The sequence below is a fragment of the Gorilla gorilla genome, chromosome 18, assembly GCF_029281585.2.
Source record: "Gorilla gorilla gorilla isolate KB3781 chromosome 18, NHGRI_mGorGor1-v2.1_pri, whole genome shotgun sequence".
Taxonomy (NCBI): Eukaryota; Metazoa; Chordata; class Mammalia; order Primates; family Hominidae; genus Gorilla; species Gorilla gorilla.
The window spans coordinates 2,948,387-2,970,957 of NC_073242.2; the positions used below are offsets into that span (position 1 = coordinate 2,948,387).

The window sequence follows — 22,571 nt, forward strand, 5'->3', positions numbered from 1 at the left end:
TCCCCCAGTGACCTTTGAGGAATACGCCCATATCCACTAAGCCTCCACTTGCCTATGAAAAATCCACAGGTGCTAACTGAAGAAGAGTAAATAGGAATTCAATGTACACATCCAAGTAGGGATGAATGGGAATGAAGAGAATATAATATTTATACTTTAAAGCACAAATATATCCTTTTGTTTTAAGTCTGCAAATGAAATCACTTCATATAAAATGCCAAACTTCGAGTCATTGTGCCGTAAGCTTCCTGCAGGCAGTGACCATGTGCTTTTCATTCCAGTTGTATCTTTGGTACCTGGCACAGTGCCGAGCCCATAGGGGATAGATGTCTATAAAGAGTTGTTGAATGAATGAACAACTGTGTAGTCCGAAGGCAGTGAAGATGATATGTCCTCACCACATCCCCCAAATACATACGAACTCTCAGGCATGGGATGTATGGACCAAAGGTGGGACAAGAGATGGTAATTTAAACCTTTCTGTAATTCTGGAAGTCACAAGGCTCTCTAGACCTTGAAAAGTTGGGAAGAATTTGGAAGGAAGACAAAAATGATCAAGGATTTACAGAGAAGATGGAGGAGGTAGGACTGAAAAACAAAATATAGAGATACTAAGAACCAACTAAACAGGTCGTGGGTATAAGAGGGGTGTTGGGGTGGGGTGTGAAGAGGTGAGAGGGAGAAGGGAAAGAAGGTGGTGTTGACAGAGAAGTCTGTATAACAATAAAAAAGTCAGCTACTTTTAAAAGTGTTTCACCCAAAAAGCTGTCAATGCAGTTAGGTTTTTCATACTAAGAGGAAAAATAGGATGACTCAAACCATACTTCCATACTCTAGATATGAGAGAAGAGGTTCCAAGGAAGTGACATTCTTTTTCTTCTAAATGATGACACCTTAGGTGGGATCAGTGATGACATGAAAATAGGAAGTGTCCTGGGAAACCTGCAAAAGGTTAATTCCTTGGTTTATCTGGGTAGAGGTTATAAGGACTTAGACTCACTGGAACAAGGCAATGTGCTATATGGAAATAAATAGAGAGAGAGAGAGAGAGAGAGAGAGAGAGATCGAACTTATACACAAACACAACTTGTGGAAGGTGAGCTTGGAGGGGACAGAACAACCTGTGGCAAAAGCAAAGCATACATTTCCCTTTGACCCACTTCCAGAAAATTTTTACCCAAGTCAATAATTTTAGAGCAGCATCAAGATTTTTCTGCAGTGGCATTCATTTGAGTGTTGTTTATAATGAGGAACTGGAAACAACATAAATGCCCAATAACAATACATTGGCTAAACGCTCACATACTCATAGGTTAGAAAAATGGGCAGCCATGAAATGTGATGTCAGGGAAGAATGTGTCATGACTGGGGAGAAAGGCACACAACAGAAGAGGAGAAAAGCAAGTTTCACAACGATGCGTACTACGTAATCCTATCTGTGAAGAAATAATTTTATATATACAAATAATTTTTTTTTAAAAAAGCTAAGGCTGTATAACAAAAAGTTAACGGTTCTTTGCACTGGGGAGCAGGATTACAGATCACTTTCTTCTTTACACATTTTGTAGTTCAAATTTGGTACAATAAACGTGTAATAGGTTTGCAATAAAAAGTCATTCAAAACGACCCAAACAAAAATCTTCTATGGATTATCCTGAGTGTTCCAATCAGTCTCTCCTTCATCACCAGGTGCCTCATATGTTTGAAAACAATCTCCTGAAGGTCTGTGTGGTATTCTGTGGAGGGGCACAGGCAACGGGGATTTGAGAGAGAAAGGTTCGGCTGCTGCCTGGCGCTATATAGGAGCAGATCTTTATTTAGTAAAGTTTTGTTTTGTTTACACACCAAACCAGCCTCATTCTCCTCTCCCCACCCATAAAACGTGATTTTTTTTCTTACCCATTTCATTTCAGGTTCAAATAAGAATCAGTCTGGAAGGAAAGAAAAGGAAAGTAGGAATACGGAGCACCTACCTTGCTGGCAGAAACACAAAGAACAAATAGAAATAAATGCCGCTCAAGTCAAGAAGACTGAAATCACTTTTGGTTGGCAGTGTATCTCATGGCCTCCCTCTCCCAGGGTGTCCACAAATCGGCTGCTTGCAGAAGAGTCCTTAGCTAGAGTTTCTAATCTGTCCTGCTTTTCCGCTGTAGAGAAGTAAGGGGACATACAGTTTGAGGAGACACTTACAGATGTGAGGGACTGGGACAGAGGCCGCCTCCCTGTAGCTTTTGGTCTGCTTGTGGTCGGATGACTGAGTTTCTCAGTAGATGATACCACGGAGTCAAAACCTTCTAAGTCTAAAACAAAAGTAAAACAGTTTTAAGAGCCAAAATAGGAGCAAAGACTCTTATGATATGTCATAAGCACCTCTCTTCCTCAATAATAATACTTTCTGTCTGGATTACACTTCATCTTTTACAAAGGCTGTTTACGTCCTTTGGTCATTCAATAAACAGGATTCAAACTGAATGGAATAATCATGTCCTTCTTAGTTTAACAAGCTATTGCATGGAAGAGAGAGAAACAGGATTTTTCTTTTTCCCTTCTACAGCTATATCCATAAATCTTTAAAAAGCTACAGAAAGAGGATGAGAGGAAGAATCCTCTTTTTTCCACAAATCCAAGTCCATTTTAGTAGACAGAACACTCTGGCAGTCTCGACACAAAAGGCAGTTATTACAAGGTACAACAGCCACAAGCGAGTGGATGCCGGTCATTGATTCCAAAAGACAAGAAGAGATGGCAGTCCTGCTCCTCTGCACTTGTGACTGGTCTAGAGGCAGCTATGTAGTCCAATTTGAGTTACTGAGCAATATAGGGCAGTATACTGAGAGCCTGTGGGAAACAAATTTTTCTCTCTGTCCAGAGAGAGGCAAGTGAGAAGGCCTTTTGTGCTGCTGTTCCTCTTCTTTCCTGCTTGGGATGCTACTGTGTAAGGACAGGATGTCTGGAGCTGTGGCAGCCATCTGGTGACCATGTGGCCATCTAGTCACAGGATGGCAAGGCAGAAAAATGGAAAATGTTAACTGACAACCCCGATGGGTTGCAACCCTGGGATGATCTAGTGCCCAGACTTCTTGCCATGTGAAATTAACAAACGCCTGTTATTTCAGCCAGTTTTAATCAGATATTCTTTATTTGCAGCTAAAAACATCCTAACTGCCATAACTGCAGCTATACTGGTCCAGGACAGAGAAGTTAAAAAAAATGATGTGCATTTCCCCTCACTTTATTTTGGGGATAATTCTTTTGCTGATGGTTATAGTAAGTGATCTGGCTGTATGACAGCTTTATTCTATTAATGAACAGGCAGGTGTTATCTGCAAACTATTTTCTTTAGTAGAATATGCAAAATCAAGCACAAGTCACTGGTCAGGAGAAGCCATTAAATTACACCTGGGATTATATTAAGTGACATTATCCTAGCACCTGATGATAACTCCTCTTATCAGGGCAAGGCAGGTATAATGAAAGGTTAACCATCCGCAGAGATGGCACAAAGGAAAACATCAGTGGTGCTCTGAAGCCAAGAGGGAGCCTACCAGCATCCAGTACCTGAATGAGGCTCATAAACACCCATCTCTCTAGCTGGGCTCAGCAGGGTGCCAGGAGGACCCTGGCCAGGGGAGGGCAAAGATTCCCCCTGCTAGAATGTGCTTCTCCAGTCCTGGCTCACTAAGCTGACCCCTCTCAGGGGCCTTCCCTTTAAGAGAACCTTATTATTATTTTTTCTTTCTTTCTTTTCTTCCCCTCCCTCCCTCTTTTTTTTTTTTTTTTTTTTTGACAGGGTCTTGCTCTGTCTCCCAGGCTGGAGGGCAGTGGCACAATCTTGGCTCACTGTAGCCTCAACCTCCTGGACTCAGGTGATTGTTCCATCTCAGCCTCCCTACAGGCACGCAACACCATACCTGGCTAATTTTTGTAGAAACGGGGTTTTGACATGTTGCCCAGGCTGGAGAAACTTATTTTCTTAAAAGGTTCTCCTCCAGACTCTACCCTGGGACTCTCCTCTACTGAGTCCATGTTGTCTAAAATGAAAATTCCCCATTACACACTTGGATGGATGCAAAAAGCCACCATCTGACATGAACAACCCCCCCAATTCATCTTTTTAAATCACTTTCCCCTGATGATAAATGTAATACATGATGAGCGTATAATCTTTAAAAAACAAAACACGAAATTGTAACAACGAAAGAAAGTCAGCTATAATCTTACCACTTCAAGACAAGCACTGTTAGTATTTTGGTATATTCTCCTCCAGGCTTCTTTTCCTGTAGATAGTATAGCTCATACTATATGTAATATTGCATTCTGCTTATTTCCCTTAACCGGATATGCCATGTCTCTAAAAATTCTTTGTAAATGTTTTAATTGTTGTTGCACTGCAATTAATCAACCCCATTTGTTGGATAGCTAGTTTCCAAATCATTTCCCCCTCCTATGGTTTACGGTTTTGGAAGAGCGCCGCACAAATATCCTTGCATGTACTCTACACATAATGAGTGTAGCAGCTTATCCGTGCAGATCTCCAACTGTTCTGGAAGAAGGAAATAAGGCCCAGGACAGGGAGGTTTGTTGGGGGCCGGGCGGGGTGCTGGTTGGGGAGGACAGAGGCATAACGAGGGGCAGAGGAAGGCTCGGGGAGAGGAGAGAGGACAAAAACGCAAGAAGCAGATGCTGACTGGCAGCCAGTGAAGGAGATGGAAGAGGGGGCTGTTAAAGTTTCCAGCAAACAGGCAGATGCCAACGGCCTTGGCTGGTAGCTACCAGGGGCAGAGCTGGACAAAGCTATATCATGGCTCTGTCCAGGAAACTAAAACAAGCTCAGGAGCAAAAACTGAACAGGATGAAGTGACTAAAGAACAACGAAAGGCTAATTAACACTGCTTCTCCAACTCAGCTGCACAGAGGAATCACCTGGACAATTTAAAAAAACAAAACACCACTGCATCCCAGGAACTGACTCACCCCATCTAGGGTGCATCCTGGGCACAAGCAGATGTCAATCTCCCCAGGGGATGTGAACATGCGGCAAAAGCTGAGAAGCACTGCTCTAGAAGAGGCTGGGGGCTGAGGGGAGGGAAGGGAGTGAGGATTTGGCCAAGCGGAGGAGTGGAGAGGCCACCAAGTGACTGAAGGGTGTTCCAGGGCCCAGTGAATAGAGAGCCTGCCTGGGCTCTCTAACAGTGGGTCCTCCCATGCTGGGCTGAGGAGCGCTGGCCCGATTTGGAGGGCCACAGAGGTGCTGGAGCACTTGACGAAAATGGTGGCCAAAGGCTCGAATGATTGGTGGCAGGTCAGACACACTGCAGCTGGAGCCAGGAAGAGGCCCGAGATGTGACCCAGCATAACAGTGGGGTGGGAGAGGAATGCAGGGAGCAAGAGGAGGGGATGGGACAGCTTTGGGCCCCTCTTAGGATGGACTTGGTAAGTCCACTTGTGTGCAGGGGTGGACAAGTTCACACCGGGAAACTTCTGCCAGGACTCCAGGGAGGATTCCATCTTTGCCATCCCCCGACCCTCCTGGGCCCACTGAATTAAGTCCACCGGGCAGTTTAGGATTTCAGAATGTGTGAGGTGGCAGTCTGTAATGAGTTATACTTTTAAAACAACCCAGAAGTGTGATGTCTGTCTCCCGCACTTAGGCTGTGAGCCCCAGGAGGGCAGCAACTCATCCTTGTGTTCCCAAAGTCTAGAATGTTCCGAGGGAAAACATGCTGGTTCCTCTGTCAATAAAGGAACAAGCGAACAAATGAACAAACTATCTCAAGAAAAAAACCAGGAATGTAGCTTATAGAAGTGGCTCCTAGCGGGATGTGAGTAGCTTCAAGGCTGAAGAAGCATTCTCTGCTATGGATGCAGAGAAGGCGGAATGGCCCATTCTGTTTTACTGGTTGAGGTTTGCACTAAGAAGACCTATGCACAGTGAAGCCTGGCCACACTTACCAAGAGTCTCCAGGACATATGGCAGAGAAGACTGCTCTATTTCTGTCACTCATGAGTAAGAGGAAGGTCCGAATACCTCAGGGGAAGCCACTCTTAACCTCTTAATGCATATATATATTATATATATTATATATTAAAACATAATATATTAAATATTATATTTAATATTTAAATATAATATCTAATTTAATATTTAATATTAAGTGAGTAGGGATGCACCCAACCCAGGTCTTAGGGTGCAGTCTGGCTTCTTGGAAGAGGCCTCAGTTGTGGCACTGAAGGAATTAGTCAGGAGAGGAAGCCCTGAAGGGACATACTCAGATGGGGACTGTACACCTCTCTGGTGGCAGCATCTGAATGGTAAGGGGCTTGAAGTGAGAAATCTATTAACAGTGGTTCCAGGCAAGAAATTCAGCGGCCTTAATAATCTGAGACAGGGTGTGGAGGAGAAGAGATGGCTTCCAGAGATATTGGGAGGTAGCGACATTGCCAGGTTTTAGCTGTAAGCAAACTTATATCCTAAAGCTCTGTTTAAAGTGCACAGCAACATGCTATAATGAATGCAGAGAACCATTTAGGAGCTCCCAAAGAACTCTGCTACTCAGAATCCCTACTCAGCTTAATATTAAAATATAATATATGTTATATCAAAATATAATATATATTATATTAAGATATAATATATATTATATTAAGATATAACATATATTATATTAAAATATAATATTATCTGTTATATTAAAATATAATATTATCTAGTATACTAATATATAATATATAATATATATTATATATTATATATATTAAAATATAATATATTACATATATTATATATAATATATATTATATATTATATTAAAATATATATTATATTAAAATATATTATATATTATATTAAAATATATTATATATTGTATTAAAATATAATATATTACAATATGTTTTTTAAACATATATTTTAATATATAATATATTTAATATATTATAATATATTATATTAATATATTATATATTATATTAATATTATATATATTATATTAATATATTATATATTATATTAATATATTATATATTATATAATATATTAATATAATATATAATATATTATATATTATATAATATATTATATATTATATTAATAGGTATTATATTAATATATATTATATTATATTAATATATTATATTAATATATATTATATTATATTAATATATTATCTATTATATTAATATATAATATATTAATATATTATATAATATATTAATATATTATATATTATATTAATATATTATATATTATATTAATATATTAGATAATATATTAATATATTATATATTATATAATATATTATATATATTATATAATATATAACATATTATATTAATATCTAATATATATTAATATCTCATATATATAATATTAATATCTCATATATATAATATTAATATCGCATATATATAATATTAATATCTCATATATATTATATTAATATCTCATATATATAATATTAATATCTCATATATATAATATCTCATATATAATATTAATATCTCATATATAATATTAATATCTCATATATATAATATTAATATCTCATATATATTATATTAATATCTCACATATATTATATTAATATCTCATATATATTATATTAATATCTCATATATATTATATTAATATATCTCATATATTACATTAATATCTCATATATATTATATTAATATATCTCATATATTATATTAATATATCATATATATTATATTAATATATCTCATATATTATATTAATATATCATATATATATATTTTTGAGACAGAGTCTTGCTCTGTCCCTCAGTCTGCAGTGCAGTGATACAATCGCGGCTCACTGCAACCTCTGCCTCCTGGGTTCAAGCAATTCTCCTGCCTCAGCCTCCCGAGGAGCTTGGATTACAGGCACGCGCCACCACACCTGGCTAATTTTTGTATTTTTAGTAGAGACGGGGTTTCACCTTGTTGGCCGGGCTGGTCTCAAACTCCTGACCTCAGGTGATCCACCCACCTCGGCCACCCAAAGTGCTGGGATTACAGGCGTGAACCACTACACCCAGCTTAATGCACATTTCTGCTAAGTTTAACTTTGTATAGTTTTAGTTTGGAAAGAGCACTTTTTGGAAACAGCTACCAAACCAAACTGCGATACAGAAAAAAAAAGTATCAAATATCAGATTGCTTGCTGAAAAGGGAACCTCAGGTTACCCTGGCATTTTTCCATAGACCATGAACTGTAATGCATTTCTGCTTTCCGACAGTGAAGGGGAGAAATTCTCCAATACTGTCACATCACTTTTCAGAGGCACAGAGCACATGCTTCATGGCTGTGGCCATGGTAGCTGCGATTAAGGCAGAATTTCCATGACTAACCCATTGTGGTGTGGAGAAAATGTCCCAATTTTCATGGTCGTTTTGAAATGAATCAAGCTGAAACTTGATATGAGCTTTCTCGGCCTGGCTGGGAATTTTTCCTCTTAAGAGAAAAAGGTTTTAATGCCCATAAGTCATTCCAAAACTATTGAACTGGCAAATGCTGGGGTATTTTTAAGAAGTTAGTTTCATAAGGACGAGAGGCCCTTTGCTTTTGTGATACTTGGACAACAAACCCTAACCCTGGGCCCTGGACCTGACCCAAAAACAACCCTAAACCTGGGCCCTGACCCTAAAACAACCCTAACCCTGGGCCCTGACCCTAAAACAACCCTAACCCTGGGCCATGACCCTGAAACAACCGTAACCCTGGGCCCTGACCCTAAAACAACCCTAACCCTGGGCCCTGACCCTAAAACAAACCTAACCCTGGGCCATGACCCTAAAACAAACCTAACCCTGGGCCCTGACCGTAAAACAAACCTAAACCTGGGCCCTGACCCTAAAACAACCCTAACCCTGGGCCCTGACCCTAAAACAACCCTAACCCTGGGCCCTCACCATAAAACAACCCTAACCCTGGGCCCTGGACCTCACCCTACAAAAACCCTAACCCTCGGCCCTGGCCCTGACCCTAAAACAACCATACACTTGGGCCCTGGCCCTGACCCGAAAACAACCCTAACCCTGGGCCCTGGACCTCACCCTACAAAAACCCTAACCCTGGGCCCTAGCCCTGGCCCTAAAACAACCCTAACCCTGGGCCCTGGCCCTGACCCAAAAACAACCCAACCCCTGGGCCGTGGCCCTGACCCAAAAACAACCCTAACCCTGGGCTCTGGCCCTGACCCTAAAACAAGCCTAACCCTGGGCCCTGGCCCTCACCCTAAAACAACCCTAACCCTGGGCCCTGGCCGTGACCCTAAAACAACCCTAAACCTGGGCCCTGGCCCTGACCCTAAAACAACCCTAACCCTGGGACCTGGCCCTGACCCTAAAACAACCCTAACCCTGGGTCCTGGCCCTGACCCTAAAACAACCCTAACTTTCGGCCCTGGTCCTAGACCATAAAACAACCCTAACCCTGGGCCCTGGCCCTAACCCTAAAACAACCCTAAGCCTGAGCCCTGGACTTAAAACAACCCTAACCCTGGGCCCAGGCCCTCACCCTAAAACAACCCTAACCCTGGGCCCTGGCCCTGACCCTAAAACAACCCTAACCCTGGGCCCTGGCCCTGACCCTAAAACAACCCTAACCTTGGGCCCTCGCCCTGACCCTAAAACAAACCTAAACCTGGGCCCTGACCCTAAAACAAGCCTAAACCTGGGCCCTGACCCTAAAACAACCCTAACCCTGGGCCCTGACCATAAAACAACCCTAACCCAGGGCCCTGACCCTAAAACAACCCTAACCCTGGGCACTGAACCTAAAACAACCCTAACCCTGGGCCCTGAGCCTAAAACCCTAACCCCGGACCCTGGCCCTGAGCCTAAAATCCTAACCCTGGGCCCTGGCCAAGAGCCTAAAACCCTAAACCTGGGCCATGGCCCTGACCTTAAAACCCTAACCCTGGGCCCTGGCCCTGACCCTAAAACCCTAACCGTGGGCTCTGACCCTAAAACAAGCCTAACCCTGGGCCCTGACCCTAAAACAACCCTAACCCTGGGCCCTGACCCTAAAACAACCCTAACCCTGGGCCCTGACCCTAAAACAACCCTAACCCTGGGCCCAGACCCTAAAACAACCCTAACCCTGGGCCCTGACCCTAAAACAAGCCTAACCCTGGGCCCTGACCCTAAAACAACCCTAACCCTGGGCCCTGGCCCTGACCCTAAAACAACCCTAACCCTGGGCCCTGACCCTAAAACAACCCGAACCCTGGGCACTGACCCTAAAACAATCCTAACCCTGGGCCCTGACCCTAAAACAAACCTGTCCCTGGGCCCTGACCCTAAAACAACCCTGACCCTGTGCCCTGACCCTAAAAGAAGCCTAACCCTGGGCCCTGACCCTAAAACAACCCTAACCCTGGGCCCTGACCCTAAAACAACCCTAACCCTGGGCCCTGACCCTAAAACAACCCTAACCCTGCGCACTGACCCTAAAACAACCCTAACCCTGGCCCTGACCCTAAAACAACCCTAACCCTGTGCCCTGACCCTAAAACAAACCTAACCCTGGGCCCTGACCCTAAAACAACCCTAACCCTGGGCCCTGACCCTAACACAACCCTAACCCTGGGCCCAGGACCTGACCCTAAAACAACCCTAACCCTGGGCCCTGACCCTAAAACAACCCTAATCCTGGGCACTGACCCTACAACAACCCTAACCCTGGGCCCTGACCCTGAAACAACCGTAACCCTGGGCCCTGACCCTAAAGCAAACCTAATCCTGGGCCCTGACCCTAAAACAACCCTAACCCTGGACCCTGACACTAAAACAAACCTAAACCTGGGCCCTCACCCTAAAACAACCCTAACCCTGGGCCCTGACCCTAAAACAACCCTAACCCTGCGCACTGACCCTAAAACAACCCTAACCCTGGCCCTGGCCCTGACCCTAAAACAACCCTAACCCTGGGCACTGGCCCTGACCCTAAAACAACCCTAACCCTGGGCCCTGGCCCTGAACCTAAAACAACCCTAACCCTGGGCCCTGACCCTAAAACAACCCTAACCGTGGGCACTGACCCTAAAACAATCCTAACCCTGGGCCCTGACCCTAAAACAACCCTGTCCCTGGGCCCTGACCCTAAAACAACCCTGACCCTGTGCCCTGACCCTAAAAGAAGCCTAACCCTGGGCCCTGACCCTAAAACAACCCTAACCCTGGGCCCTGACCCTAAAACAACCCTAACCCTGGGCCCTGACCCTAAAACAACCCTAACCCTGCGCACTGACCCTAAAACAACCCTAACCCTGGCCCTGACCCTAAAACAACCCTAACCCTGTGCCCTGACCCTAAAACAAACCTAACCCTGGGCCCTGACCCTAAAACAACCCTAACCCTGGGCCCTGACCCTAAAACAACCCTAACCCTGGGCCGAGGACCTGACCCTAAAACAACCCTAACCCTGGGCCCTGACCCAAAAACAACCCTAACCCTGGGCCCTGACCCTAAAACAACCCTAACCCTGGGCCCTGACCCTGAAACAACCGTAACCCTGGGCCCTGAACCTAAAACAAACCTAATCCTGGGCCCTGACCCTAAAACAACCCTAACCCTGGGCCCTGACACTAAAACAAACCTAAACCTGGGCCCTCACCCTAAAACAACCCTAACCCTGGGCCCTGACCCTAAAACAACCCTAACCCTGGGCCCTGGCCCTGACCCTAAAACAACCCTAACCCTGGGCCCTGGCCCTGACCCTAAAACAACCCTAACCCTGGGCCCTGGCCCTGACCCTAAAACAACCCTAACCCTGGGCCCTGGCCCTGAACCTAAAACAACCCTAACCCTGGGCCCTGACCCTAAAACAAGCAAAACCCTGGGCCTGACCCTAAAACAACCCTAACCCTGGGCCCTGACCCTAAAACAAACCTAGCCCTGGGCCCTGACCCTAAAACAACCCTAACCCTGGGCCCCGACCCTAAAATAACCCTAACCCTGGGCCCTGGCCCTAAAACAACCCTAACCCTGGGCCCTGGCCCTGACCCTAAAACAACCCTAACCCTGGGCCCTGACCCTAAAACAAGCCTAACCCTGGGCCCTGACCCTAAAACAACCCTAACCCTGGGCCCTGACCCTAAAACATCCCTAACCCTGGGCCCTGACCCTAAAACAACACTAACCCTGGGCCCTGACCCTAAAACAACCCTAACCCTGGGCCCTTACCCTACAACAACCCTAACCCTGGGCCCTGGCCCTGACCCTAAAACAACCCTAACCCTGGGCCCTGACCCTAAAACAACCCTAACCCTGGGCCCTGACCCTAAAACAACCCTAACCCTGGGCCCTGACCCTGAAACAACCGTAACCCTGGGCCCTGACCCTAAAACAACCCTAATCCTGGGCCCTGACCCTAAAACAACCGTAACCCTGGGCCCTGACCCTAACACAAGCCTAACCCTGGGCCCTGACCCTAAAACAACCCTAACCCTGGGCCCTGACCCCAAAACAAACCTAAACCTGGGCCCTGACCCTAAAACAACCCTAACCCTGGGCCCTGACCCCAAAACAAACCTAAACCTGGGCCCTGACCCTAAAACAACCCTAACCCTGGGCCCTGACCCTAAAACAACCCTAACCCTGGGCCCTGACCCTAAAACAACCCTAACCCTGGGCCCTCACCATAAAACAACCCTAACCCTGGGCCCTGGACCTCACCCTACAAAAACCCTAACCCTCGGCCCTGGCCCTGACCCTAAAACAACCATACACCTGGGCCCTGGCCCTGACCCGAAAACAACCCTAACCCTGGGCCCTGGACCTCACCCTACAAAAACCCTAACCCTGGGCCCTAGCCCTGACCCTAAAACAACCCTAAACCTGGGCCCTGGCCCTGAACCAAAAACAACCCAACCCCTGGGCCGTGGCCCTGACCCAAAAACAACCCTAACCCTGGGCTCTGGCCCTAACCCTAAAACAAGCCTAACCCTGGGCCCTGGCCCTCACCCTAAAACAAGCCTAACCCTGGGCCCTGGCCGTGACCCTAAAACAACCCTAAACCTGGGCCCTGGCCCTGAACCTAAAACAACCCTAACCCTGGGCCCTGGCCCTGACCCTAAAACAACCCTAACCCTGGGTCCTGGCCGTGACCCTAAAACAACCCTAACTTTCGGCCCTGGCCCTAGACCCTAAAACAACCCTAAACCTGGGCCCTGGCCCTGACCCTAAAACAACCCTAAGCCTGAGCCCTGGACTTAAAACAACCCTAACCCTGGGCCCAGGCCCTGACCCTAAAACAACCCTAACCCTGGGCCCTGGCCCTGACCCTAAAACAACCCTAACCCTGGGCCCTGGCCCTGACCCTAAAACAACCCTAACCCTGGGCCCTGACCTTAAAACAAGCCTAACCCTGGGCCCTGACCCTAAAACAACCCTAACCCTGGGCCCTGACCCTAAAACAACCCTAACCCTGGGCCCTGACCCTAAAACATCCCTAACCCTGGGCCCTGACCCTAAAACAACAATAAACCTGGGCCCTGACCGTAAAACAACCCTAACCCTGGGCCCTTAACCTAAAACAACCCTAACCCTGGGCCCTGGACCTGACCCTAAAACAACCCTAACCCTGGGGCCTGACCCTAAAACAACCCTAAACCTGGGCCCCGACCCTAAAACAACCCTAACCCTGGTCCCTGACCCTGAAACAACCGTAACCCTGGGCCCTGACCATAAAACAACCCTAATCCTGGGCCCTGACCCTAAAACAACCCTAACCCTGGGCCCTGACCCTAAAACAACCCTAATCCTGGGCCCTGACCCTAAAACAACCTTAACCCTGGGCCCTGACCCTAACACAAGCCTAACCCTGGGCCCAGACCCTAAAACAACCCTAACCCTGGGCCCTGACCCTAAAACAAACCTAAACCTGGGCCCTGGCCCTGACCCTAAAACAACACTAACCCTGGGCCCTGGCCCTGGACCTAAAACAACCCTAACCCTGGGCCCTGGCCCTGAACCTAAAACAACCCTAACCCTGGGCCCTGACCCTAAAACAAGCATAACCCTGGTCCTGACCCTAAAACAACCCTAACCCTGGACCCTGACCCTAAAACAAACCAAGCCCTGGGCCCTGACCCGAAAACAACCCTAACCCTGGGCCCCGACCCTAAAACAACCCTAACCCTGGGCCCTGGCCCTAAAACAACCCTAACCCTGGGCCCTGGCCCTGACCCTAAAACAACCCTAACCCTGGGCCCTGACCCTAAAACAAGCCTAACCCTGGGCCCTGACCCTAAAACAACCCTAACCCTGGGCCCTGACCCTAAAACAAACCTAACCCTGGGCCCTGACCCTAAAACATCCCTAACCCTGGGCCCTGACCCTAAAACAACACTAAACCTGGGCCCTGACCCTAAAACAACCCTAACCCTGGGCCCTTACCCTAAAACAACCCTAAATCTGGGCCCTGACCCTAAAACAACCCTAACCCTGGGCCCTGACCCTAAAACAACCCTAACCCTGGGCCCTGACCCTGAAACAACCATAACCCTGGGCCCTGACCCTGAAACAACCCTAATCCTGGGCCCTGACCCTAAAACAAGCCTAATCCTGGGCCCTGACCCTAACACAAGCCTAACCCTGGGCCCTGACCCTAAAACAACCCTACCCCTGGGCCCTGACCCTAAAATAAACCTAAACCTGGGCCCTGACCCTAAAACAACCCTAATCCTGTGCCCTGACCCTAAAACAACCCTAACCCTGGGCCCTGACCCTAACACAAGCCTTACCCTGGGCCCTGACCCTAAAACAACCCTAACCCTGGGCCCTGGCCCTGAACCTAAAACAACCCTAACCCTGGGCCCTGGCCCTGAACCTAAAACAACCCTAACCCTGGCCCTGACCCTAAAACAAGCATAACCCTGGGTCTGACCCTACAACAACCCTAACCCTGGGCCCTGGCCCTGACCCTAAAACAACCCTAACCCTGGGCCCTGACCCTAAAACAACCCTAACCCTGGGCCCTGACCCTAAAACAACCCTAACCCTGGGCCCTGACCCTGAAACAACCGTAACCCTGGGCCCTGACCCTAAAACAACCCTAATCCTGGGCCCTGACCCTAAAACAACCGTAACCCTGGGCCCTGACCCTAACACAAGCCTAACCCTGGGCCCTGACCCTAAAACAACCCTAACCCTGGGCCCTGACCCCAAAACAAACCTAAACCTGGGCCCTGACCCTAAAACAACCCTAACCCTGGGCCCTGACCCTAAAACAACCCTAACCCTGGGCCCTGACCCTAAAACAACCCTAACCCTGGGCCCTCACCATAAAACAACCCTAACCCTGGGCCCTGGACCTCACCCTACAAAAACCCTAACCCTCGGCCCTGGCCCTGACCCTAAAACAACCATATACCTGGGCCCTGGCCCTGACCCGAAAACAACCCTAACCCTGGGCCCTGGACCTCACCCTACAAAAACCCTAACCCTGGGCCCTAGCCCTGACCCTAAAACAACCCTAAACCTGGGCCCTGGCCCTGAACCAAAAACAACCCAACCCCTGGGCCGTGGCCCTGACCCAAAAACAACCCTAACCCTGGGCTCTGGCCCTAACCCTAAAACAAGCCTAACCCTGGGCCCTGGCCCTCACCCTAAAACAAGCCTAACCCTGGGCCCTGGCCGTGACCCTAAAACAACCCTAAACCTGGGCCCTGGCCCTGAACCTAAAACAACCCTAACCCTGGGCCCTGGCCCTGACCCTAAAACAACCCTAACCCTGGGTCCTGGCCGTGACCCTAAAACAACCCTAACTTTCGGCCCTGGCCCTAGACCCTAAAACAACCCTAAACCTGGGCCCTGGCCCTGACCCTAAAACAACCCTAAGCCTGAGCCCTGGACTTAAAACAACCCTAACCCTGGGCCCAGGCCCTGACCCTAAAACAACCCTAACCCTGGGCCCTGGCCCTGACCCTAAAACAACCCTAACCCTGGGCCCTGGCCCTGACCCTAAAACAACCCTAACCCTGGGCCCTGACCTTAAAACAAGCCTAACCCTGGGCCCTGACCCTAAAACAACCCTAACCATGGGCCCTGACCCTAAAACAACCCTAACCCTGGGCCCTGACCCTAAAACATCCCTAACCCTGGGCCCTGACCCTAAAACAACAATAAACCTGGGCCCTGACCGTAAAACAACCCTAACCCTGGGCCCTTAACCTAAAACAACCCTAACCCTGGGCCCTGGACCTGACCCTAAAACAACCCTAACCCTGGGGCCTGACCCTAAAACAACCCTAAACCTGGGCCCCGACCCTAAAACAACCCTAACCCTGGTCCCTGACCCTGAAACAACCGTAAACCTGGGCCCTGACCATAAAACAACCCTAATCCTGGGCCCTGACCCTAAAACAACCCTAACCCTGGGCCCTGACCCTAAAACAACCCTAATCCTGGGCCCTGACCCTAAAACAACCTTAACCCTGGGCCCTGACCCTAACACAAGCCTAACCCTGGGCCCAGACCCTAAAACAACCCTAACCCTGGGCCCTGACCCTAAAACAAACCTAAACCTGGGCCCTGGCCCTGACCCTAAAACAACACTAACCCTGGGCCCTGGCCCTGGACCTAAAACAACCCTAACCCTGGGCCCTGGCCCTGAACCTAAAACAACCCTAACCCTGGGCCCTGACCCTAAAACAAGCATAACCCTGGGCCTGACCCTAAAACAACCCTAACCCTGGACCCTGACCCTAAAACAAACCAAGCCCTGGGCCCTGACCCGAAAACAACCCTAACCCTGGGCCCCGACCCTAAAACAACCCTAACCCTGGGCCCTGGCCCTAAAACAACCCTAACCCTGGGCCCTGGCCCTGACCCTAAAACAACCCTAACCCTGGGCCCTGACCCTAAAACAAGCCTAATCCTGGGCCCTGACCCTAAAACAACCCTAACCCTGGGCCCTGACCCTAAAACAAACCTAACCCTGGGCCCTGACCCTAAAACATCCCTAACCCTGGGCCCTGACCCTAAAACAACACTAAACCTGGGCCCTGACCCTAAAACAACCCTAACCCTGGGCCCTTACCCTAAAACAACCCTAAATCTGGGCCCTGACCCTAAAACAACCCTAACCCTGGGCCCTGACCCTAAAACAACCCTAACCCTGGGCCCTGACCCTGAAACAACCATAACCCTGGGCCCTGACCCTGAAACAACCCTAATCCTGGGCCCTGACCCTAAAACAAGCCTAACCCTGGGCCCTGACCCTAACACAAGCCTAACCCTGGGCCCTGACCCTAAAACAACCCTACCACTGGGCCCTGACCCTAAAATAAACCTAAACCTGGGCCCTGACCCTAAAACAACCCTAATCCTGTGCCCTGACCCTAAAACAACCCTAACCCTGGGCCCTGACCCTAACACAAGCCTTACCCTGGGCCCTGACCCTAAAACAACCCTAACCCTGGGCCCTGGCCCTGAACCTAAAACAACCCTAACCCTGGGCCCTGGCCCTGAACCTAAAACAACCCTAACCCTGGCCCTGACCCTAAAACAAGCATAACCCTGGGCCTGACCCTAAAACAACCCTAACCTTGGGCCCTGACCCTGACCCTAAAACAACCCTAACCCTGGGCCCTGACCCTAAAACAACCCTAACCCTGGGCCCTGACCCTAAAACAACCCTAACCCTGGGCCCTGACCCTGAAACAACCGTAACCCTGGGCCCTGACCCTAAAACAACCCTAATCCTGGGCCCTGACCCTAAAACAATCCTAACCCTGGGCCCTGACACTAACACAAGCCTAACCCTGGGCCCTGACCCTAAAACAACCCTAACCCTGGGCCCTAACCCTAAAACAAACCTAACCCTGGGCCCTGACCCTAAAACAACCCTAACCCTGGGCCCTCACCATAAAACAACCCTAACCCTGGGCCCTGGACCTCACCCTACAAAAACCCTAACCCTCGGCCCTGTCCCTGACCCTAAAACAACCATACACCTGGGCCCTGGCCCTGACCCGAAAACAACCCTATCCCTGGGCCCTGGACGTCACCCTACAAAAACCCTAACCCTGGGCCCTTGCCCTGACCCTAAAACAACCCTAACCCTGGGCCCTGGCCCTGACCCAAAAACAACCCAACCCCTGGGCCGTGGCCCTGACCCAAAAACAACCCTAACCCTGGGCTCTGGCCCTGACCCTAAAACAAGCCTAACCCTGGGCCCTGGCCCTCACCCTAAAACAACCCTAACCCTGGGCCCTGGCCGTGACCCTAAAACAACCCTAAACCTGGGCCCTGGCCCTGACCCTAAAACAACCCTAACCCTGGGTCCTGGCCCTGACCCTAAAACAACCCTAACTTTCGGCCCTGGCCCTAGACCCTAAAACAACCCTAACCCTGGGCCCTGACCCTAACACAAGCCTAACCCTGGGCCCTGACCCTAAAACAACCCTAACCCTGGGCCCTGACCCTAAAACAAACCAAAACCTAGGCCCTCACCCTAAAACAACCCTAACCCTGGGCCCTGACCCTCAAACAAGCCTAACCCTGGGCCCTGACACTAAAACAACCCAAACCCTGGGCCCTGACCCTAAAACAACCCTATCCCTGGGCCCTGACCCTAAAACATCCCTAACCCTGGGCCCTGACCCTAAAACAACACTAAACCTGGGCCCTGACCCTAAAACAACCATAACCCTGGGCCCTTACGCTAAAACAACCCTAACACTGGGCCCTGGCCTTGACCCTAAAACAACCCTAACCCTGGGCCCTGACCCTAAAACAACCCTAACCCTGGGCCCTGACCCTAAAACAACCCTAACCCTGGGCCCTGACCCTGAAACAACCGTAACCCAGGGCCCTGACCCTAAAACAACCCTAATCCTAGGCCCTGACCCTAAAACAACCCTAACCCAGGGCCCTGACCCTAACACAAGCCTAACCCTGGGCCCTGACCCTGAAACAACCCTAACCCTGGGCCCTGACCCTAAAACAACCCTAACCCTGGGCCCTGACCCTAAAACAAACCTAAACCTGGGCCCTGACCCTAAAACAACCCTAACCCTGGGCCCTGACCCTAAAACAACCCTAACCCTGGGCCCTGACCCAAAAACAACCCAACCCCTGGGCCGTGGCCCTGACCCAAAAACAACCCTACCCTGGGCTCTGGCCCTGACCCTAAAACAAGCCTAATCCTGGGCCCTGGCCCTCACCCTAAAACAACCCTAGCCCTGGGCCCTGGACCTCACCCTACAAAAACCCTAACCCTGGGCCCTAGCCCAGACCCTAAAACAACCCTAACCCTGGGCCCTCGCCCTGAGCCAAAAACAACCCAACCACTGGGCAGTGGCCCTGACCCAAAAACAACCCTAACCCTGGGCTCTGCCCCTGAACCTAAAACAAGCCTAACCCTGGGCCCTGGCCCTCACCCTAAAACAACCCTAACCCTGGGCCCTGGCCGTGACCCTAAAACAACCCTAAACCTGGGCCCTGGCCCTGACCCTAAAACAAGCCTAACCCTGGGCCCTGGCCCTGACCCTAAAACAACCCCAACCCTGGGTCCTGGCCCTGACCCTAAAACAACCCTAACTTTCGGCCCTGGCCGTAGACCCTAAAACAACCCTAACCCTGGGCCCTGACCCTGACCCTAAAACAACCCTAAGCCTGAGCCCTGGACTTAAAACAACCCTAACCCTGGGCCCAGGCCCTGAACCTAAAACAACCCTAACCCTGGGCCCTGGCCCTGAACCTAAAACAACCCTAACCCTGGCCCTGACCCTAAAACAAGCATAACCCTGGGCCTGACCCTAAAACAACCCTAACCTTGGGCCCTGACCCTGACCCTAAAACAACCCTAACCCTGGGCCCTGACCCTAAAACAACCCTAACCCTGGGCCCTGACCCTAAAACAACCCTAACCCTGGGCCCTGACCCTGAAACAACCGTAACCCTGGGCCCTGACCCTAAAACAACCCTAATCCTGGGCCCTGACCCTAAAACAATCCTAACCCTGGGCCCTGACACTAACACAAGCCTAACCCTGGGCCCTGACCCTAAAACAACCCTAACCCTGGGCGCTAACCCTAAAACAAACCTAACCCTGGGCCCTGACCCTAAAACAACCCTAACCCTGGGCCCTCACCATAAAACAACCCTAACCCTGGGCCCTGGACCTCACCCTACAAAAACCCTAACCCTCGGCCCTGTCCCTGACCCTAAAACAACCATACACCTGGGCCCTGGCCCTGACCCGAAAACAACCCTATCCCTGGGCCCTGGACGTCACCCTACAAAAACCCTAACCCTGGGCCCTTGCCCTGACCCTAAAACAACCCTAACCCTGGGCCCTGGCCCTGACCCAAAAACAACCCAACCCCTGGGCCGTGGCCCTGACCCAAAAACAACCCTAACCCTGGGCTCTGGCCCTGACCCTAAAACAAGCCTAACCCTGGGCCCTGGCCCTCACCCTAAAACAACCCTAACCCTGGGCCCTGGCCGTGACCCTAAAACAACCCTAAACCTGGGCCCTGGCCCTGACCCTAAAACAACCCTAACCCTGGGTCCTGGCCCTGACCCTAAAACAACCCTAACTTTCGGCCCTGGCCCTAGACCCTAAAACAACCCTAACCCTGGGCCCTGACCCTGAAACAACCGTAACCCTGGGCCCTGACCCTAAAACAAACCTAATCCTGGGCCCTGACCCTAAAACAACCCTAACCCTGGGCCCTGACCCTAACACAAGCCTAACCCTGGGCCCTGACCCTAAAACAACCCTAACCCTGGGCCCTGACCCTAAAACAAACCAAAACCTAGGCCCTCACCCTAAAACAACCCTAACCCTGGGCCCTGACCCTCAAACAAGCCTAACCCTGGGCCCTGACACTAAAACAACCCAAACCCTGGGCCCTGACCCTAAAACAACCCTATCCCTGGGCCCTGACCCTAAAACATCCCTAACCCTGGGCCCTGACCCTAAAACAACACTAAACCTGGGCCCTGACCCTAAAACAACCATAACCCTGGGCCCTTACGCTAAAACAACCCTAACACTGGGCCCTGGCCTTGACCCTAAAACAACCCTAACCCTGGGCCCTGACCCTAAAACAACCCTAACCCTGGGCCCTGACCCTAAAACAACCCTAACCCTGGGCCCTGACCCTGAAACAACCGTAACCCAGGGCCCTGACCCTAAAACAACCCTAATCCTAGGCCCTGACCCTAAAACAACCCTAACCCAGGGCCCTGACCCTAACACAAGCCTAACCCTGGGCCCTGACCCTGAAACAACCCTAACCCTGGGCCCTGACCCTAAAACAACCCTAACCCTGGGCCCTGACCCTAAAACAAACCTAAACCTGGGCCCTGACCCTAAAACAACCCTAACCCTGGGCCCTGACCCTAAAACAACCCTAACCCTGGGCCCTGACCCAAAAACAACCCAACCCCTGGGCCGTGGCCCTGACCCAAAAACAACCCTACCCTGGGCTCTGGCCCTGACCCTAAAACAAGCCTAATCCTGGGCCCTGGCCCTCACCCTAAAACAACCCTAGCCCTGGGCCCTGGACCTCACCCTACAAAAACCCTAACCCTGGGCCCTAGCCCAGACCCTAAAACAACCCTAACCCTGGGCCCTCGCCCTGAGCCAAAAACAACCCAACCACTGGGCAGTGGCCCTGACCCAAAAACAACCCTAACCCTGGGCTCTGCCCCTGAACCTAAAACAAGCCTAACCCTGGGCCCTGGCCCTCACCCTAAAACAACCCTAACCCTGGGCCCTGGCCGTGACCCTAAAACAACCCTAAACCTGGGCCCTGGCCCTGACCCTAAAACAAGCCTAACCCTGGGCCCTGGCCCTGACCCTAAAACAACCCCAACCCTGGGTCCTGGCCCTGACCCTAAAACAACCCTAACTTTCGGCCCTGGCCGTAGACCCTAAAACAACCCTAACCCTGGGCCCTGACCCTGACCCTAAAACAACCCTAAGCCTGAGCCCTGGACTTAAAACAACCCTAACCCTGGGCCCAGGCCCTGAACCTAAAACAACCCTAACCCTGGGCCCTGGCCCTGAACCTAAAACAACCCTAACCCTGGCCCTGACCCTAAAACAAGCATAACCCTGGGCCTGACCCTAAAACAACCCTAACCTTGGGCCCTGACCCTGACCCTAAAACAACCCTAACCCTGGGCCCTGACCCTAAAACAACCCTAACCCTGGGCCCTGACCCTAAAACAACCCTAACCCTGGGCCCTGACCCTGAAACAACCGTAACCCTGGGCCCTGACCCTAAAACAACCCTAATCCTGGGCCCTGACCCTAAAACAATCCTAACCCTGGGCCCTGACACTAACACAAGCCTAACCCTGGGCCCTGACCCTAAAACAACCCTAACCCTGGGCGCTAACCCTAAAACAAACCTAACCCTGGGCCCTGACCCTAAAACAACCCTAACCCTGGGCCCTCACCATAAAACAACCCTAACCCTGGGCCCTGGACCTCACCCTACAAAAACCCTAACCCTCGGCCCTGTCCCTGACCCTAAAACAACCATACACCTGGGCCCTGGCCCTGACCCGAAAACAACCCTATCCCTGGGCCCTGGACGTCACCC

The 22,571-nt window shown here is 49.8% G+C and overlaps 1 protein-coding gene across 1 annotated transcript in view; it reads right to left on the bottom strand.

Annotated features, from left to right (window-relative positions):
* LOC129527796 (SH3 domain-containing kinase-binding protein 1-like) overlaps positions 1 to 22,571 on the bottom strand; it is an 83,150-nt gene that overhangs the window by 12,367 nt on the left and 48,212 nt on the right. The window contains exon 2 of the mRNA XM_063699816.1: positions 2,191 to 2,300. Coding sequence (XP_063555886.1) covers positions 2,191 to 2,300 — 110 coding nt within the window. The remainder of the gene's footprint in view (positions 1 to 2,190; positions 2,301 to 22,571) is intronic.